The 4,420-nt window shown below is 35.8% G+C and overlaps 1 protein-coding gene across 1 annotated transcript in view; it reads left to right on the top strand.

Annotated features, from left to right (window-relative positions):
- LIN52 (lin-52 DREAM MuvB core complex component) overlaps positions 1–4,420 on the top strand; it is a 55,004-nt gene that overhangs the window by 439 nt on the left and 50,145 nt on the right. The window contains exons 2-3 of the mRNA XM_034418087.2: positions 2,138–2,212; positions 4,026–4,063. Of these exons, the coding sequence (XP_034273978.1) occupies positions 2,138–2,212; positions 4,026–4,063 (113 nt within the window). The remainder of the gene's footprint in view (positions 1–2,137; positions 2,213–4,025; positions 4,064–4,420) is intronic.

Here is a 4,420-nt window from a genome sequence, read left to right as displayed (position 1 = left end):
GTAAGAGACGTTGAGGAAGACGGAGAGGTTTGTAGTATTCTGTCTTCCTACTTCTTATGCTCGCGGTTAACCTATTTTTTTACTAGGCGTGTATTGATTACTGGGATAATTAGCCACTTTCTCCTCTCCCTCTCCCGTTCAGTGGTGTCCGATTCTCCGAGACTGCCTGGCCAGGCAAGGTTTTGCAAAAGGGGTTTGCCATTGCCTCCTTCCTACGGCTGAGAGTGACTGGCACAAGATCACCCAGCTGGCTTTGTGCCTAAGGCGGGACTAGAACTCAGGGTCTGCCGGTTTCTTGCTGATGCCTTAACCAACGAAACCAGACTGGGTTTCTAATTAGCCAGAAGCCCCTTAAACGCAGGTGGGAACGCTCTTTTTGGGATCATTGGACTTCGCTTCTGAACGAAAACGCTTAGAATCTTGTTTGACGCAAGCTCATCGTTGGAAACAAATCGTCGTTAAAATGATTATTAGGGTTTTAAAGTAGATCTCTAGTTGGTCTGACCCTGTTCTTAGTAATCCGTACAATTACCTGAGGAATGATGGTTGGCTTGTGTTTTGTGTCACTAAGTGGCACCAGCATGCCTACCGTCCTTGTCCTAATGTTTTCTTTTACTCGTATTCTTTTCATGTATTTATAATTAAGTTTACACTTGTATCTGTCATAAAATACATGCTTGAGGGGGGGGGAGGTGAATGTCATCACTCTGGAGTAAATCGGACTTTTCCAACTTGCCCTCCCAATGCAGTCCTTGTATGCTGGAAGTTTAACAGGCCAGGGAAGATTGTTGTAGTTCAGCTTTGGGCAGATGAGCTGTACTGTATTGTAGTGAACTTTATATTGTAGAAACTTTTCTGTTTCTTAATAAAAAAAGCTGGGGTGGGATCCTTTTTGCTTGGAATCTATGAAATGGCTGCTAGGCATAGTAAGCATTTATTAAATTTAAATGCTGCCCATTTCACCAATACATACGATGTGATAAAAAGAAAAAAAAGTATTATAGAATTAGAATTAGAAGAAGTAAATAAAAAAAAACTAAAAACCAAGTTGATGAGTGGCCTGGGGCTGGGGATCTTCTCCACCCAGTCAGCCACCACAATGTAACAAGTCCCTGTCAAGAGTCCCAAACCAAACAGCAGAGCTCGTCAGGCTCTTCTGGAAGGCCAGGAATGTAAGGGTGGACCTTGCCTCAAGTGGGAAAATATTCCACAGGGCAGCAGAAAAGGCTCTTTTTCTGGACCCCACTAGCAGAAATTTGGCACATTACACCTTTCTTCATGGTGACACGTAACTTTGGTATAAACATGCTCTTCCATTTTTCTGTCCCATGATGTTGCTTTCCTTTTATCTTCAGCTGATTAAAAAGGCAGGTTTAAGTTGTCTATATTGTACCAGTGGTTCCTCTTTATTCTGACATTATCCAAGGATAGCTTTGGGGTGGGGGGGCAAAATTTGTTAAGAGGTTTTGTCATCTATCATCTTGGAGGGAAGATGACTGCAGTAACTAGGAACAAGGGTAGTGAGAGAGCTTAGGAATTGGCAATGCTGGTGTATTATTCTGCAAATTCAAAGATGAGTGGATCAGGAGTGAGAAAGGACTTAAGCTAATGGTTCTTAAATTGGGGGGACTTCCCACAAAGGGATGATATTGACATATCCTGGATGTTATGGAGCAATCTGCAATTGTTTGTTTGTGAGTCAGGGTTCAGTTTAGGACTGCTGCTGTTGAGATACATGTATAAAACAACGGTTTGTTTTGGGGGGGGGAAATAATGACATTATTTGAGGCCAGGAAAAGAGTAATTGTGTTAAACAATTTAAGAACCACTGAATAAATAATCTAATTTGGATAAAACACATACTTCTTATGATGATATGCCAGTTGCAAAATCTGAGCTCTTCTTATAACTATACCCAGAATAGTTCAGTTTAGCCTTACTTCCAAAGAAGTATGTATAGGAGCATAACATTATCAATGTAGCATCACTAAAATATTGTAGTTTGAGAGGCAAATTGTTTCTTGTTCATGTTCCAAGCCACACCTTTTGTTCACAAGTAAGTGTTACACATTAGTCTAAAATGGTGCTACTATTTATTTATTTTGGCTTACACATATGTACATTAATATAATTCTAGGTTCAGACTTGGAAGCCTCATTGCTGAGTTTTGAAAAGTTGGACAGGGCATCGCCAGACTTGTGGCCAGAGCAATGTAAGTAATTGAATAAGAAGTAAACAGTTGTGAATTACTCTAATGTGAACCAACTTTAGACTCTACATCTAAAGAGTTGTTATTTCTAGTAAAATGCTATTGCAAGGATTAATAATTAGACCTTTTAGATTTCCTAACGGGTGTCAAACTCATGTCGTCATGGCGGCATCATGTGACGTATCGGGACTTTTTCCCCCTTCACTAAACTGGGCAGGCCGCGGGTTTGACACCCCTGTCCTAACATGGAAAAAGACCCTTTTTGAGATAATAGGTCTAAGTTTCTAAAGTTTTTGACTAGTTTGTAGGACAACATTAAAAAGTATATTCAAGAAATATACTATAATAACTTTGTATGGCTAATATAGTTTAGTATTACATAGTTTTTAAAAAGCCAAATATCAGTTCGAGTAGCATGCCAGAGCTCTTCAAAAATTATGCAGAACTAGAATAAAAATTACATTTTCTGCAGGATCCAATCTGGGTCGGTCACTGGGACCACAGGTTTTGTCTTCTTTTGCACTCATGCTGGAGCTCATCCTCAGGGAACTTTTCTGTGTACTAAGCACATAGAGTGAGAATGGGCTCCAGCATGAGCTTGAAAGATCGGAAGATAAAACCCAGATTGTATCCTGCAACATTATCCTGGGACTCGTATATTCACCTTTATTTGTGATTGCATTTTGTCTTATTTAATTTAAATTTAAACATAATAAAGTTGTCTTAATGAAATATGTTATTTCCTATTTATTTAGTAGTTCAGATGTAAAACATATATTATACAATTGGAAAAGGATCTTTGTGTTTTCTCCCATGTTTCCAAATGTTTTATTGCACAAAAGAGAATCATGGCCTATATAAGGTATTATTGTCTTTTATACTGAGGTTTTCTTCACTCCTTATTTCTACTGGAAAAAGTAAGTCAGTAGGATCTCATTGCCATCTTATTAAGCAAATGGTAAGAGTAGCATAAACATAAATGCAACTCTTCATTTAGTGCAATGAAAGAGAATTATTTTTTTCATATATTTGAGCAAAAAAAGAAAAGATTAGATGTTCAACATATTTCAATCTGAATGAGATGAATAATCTGAATAATTATTTGAATGTGAATAATAATTACTTATATTAAAAACATCATCAGAATAATTTTAAAAATGGTCAAGTGAGTCCTTTAACCATTTTGAGTTAATATTAGAGATTGGAGTAAAAAAGCAGATCTTGGTTGGAAGTAAATTGCTAGTACATATGTATGCGTTTTTACTGTGCTAAGCAGATATGGCATTTAAATGGTGTTTGTTTACACAGATGATTCTAACATGAGCTGTCCTATTAAAATATTGCTTTTAACATGCTTAAATGTGAGCATGTTTATTCATAGGCAGAGATTTAAAAGAGTTCAAGAAGATAATCTTGCATAATTTATTTCAGAAATAAATTCTGTTGAGTATGTGCACATTTACTCAGAAATAAATAATGCTGAACATTGTGAATAAACATGTTGGTTAACTGTAAGTGCTACAGTTTTTTATTTTTTAAAAAAGTAGTATGGATGAAAAAATGGCTTGGTGATAATCAAAAAACAATAGCATAATAGTCACTAAGCATTGTACACCAATGTTATAGACACATAGCTTAATAGCTTACATCATACTCAGAACCGAGCATAAACTAAGATAAAATTTATATATGTGCTGAATTATAATGTAGCAGTTTAATTAAGTGACAGAAATGGTAATTGCCTTTAAGGTTGTATAAACAATTGTAAAAAAAAACCCCAACTACAATGCATTAACTATGTCTATCTTGTCTCCAGTACCAGGTGTTGCTGAATTTGCAGCTTCTTTTAAAAGTGTAAGTACTGATAAGTACAAGTGTAAGTGTAAGAATTGATGCTTGACATAAATAGGCATTACAGTCCTAAATTTCTATAGAAAATGGAGCTTATCATAATAAAAAACAGCTAAAATAGAAAATAATTGAAAAATTATAAATGCTAGAAAAATCATTGGAACTACTTATTTTTTGTTTTCTTGCTATGTTTTCTTAGTATATTTTTCCTTCATGCAGTAACAAGCAAGATTTTACCCTAGCCTAGCAAGTTGATATTGGCTTTTTTTTAAAAAAGTGTTTATTTTGTTGCCTTGAAAAGAATTGTTCCATTGGATAGTGTAATCTGTTTTAGAAATCTTTTATTTAATCAAAGTAGAA

This window comes from Pantherophis guttatus, chromosome 1 (genome assembly GCF_059756535.1).
Source record: "Pantherophis guttatus breed Tessera chromosome 1, ASM5975653v1, whole genome shotgun sequence".
Lineage (NCBI taxonomy): Eukaryota > Metazoa > Chordata > Lepidosauria > Squamata > Colubridae > Pantherophis > Pantherophis guttatus.
This window is presented reverse-complemented; position numbering and strand designations above follow the sequence as displayed.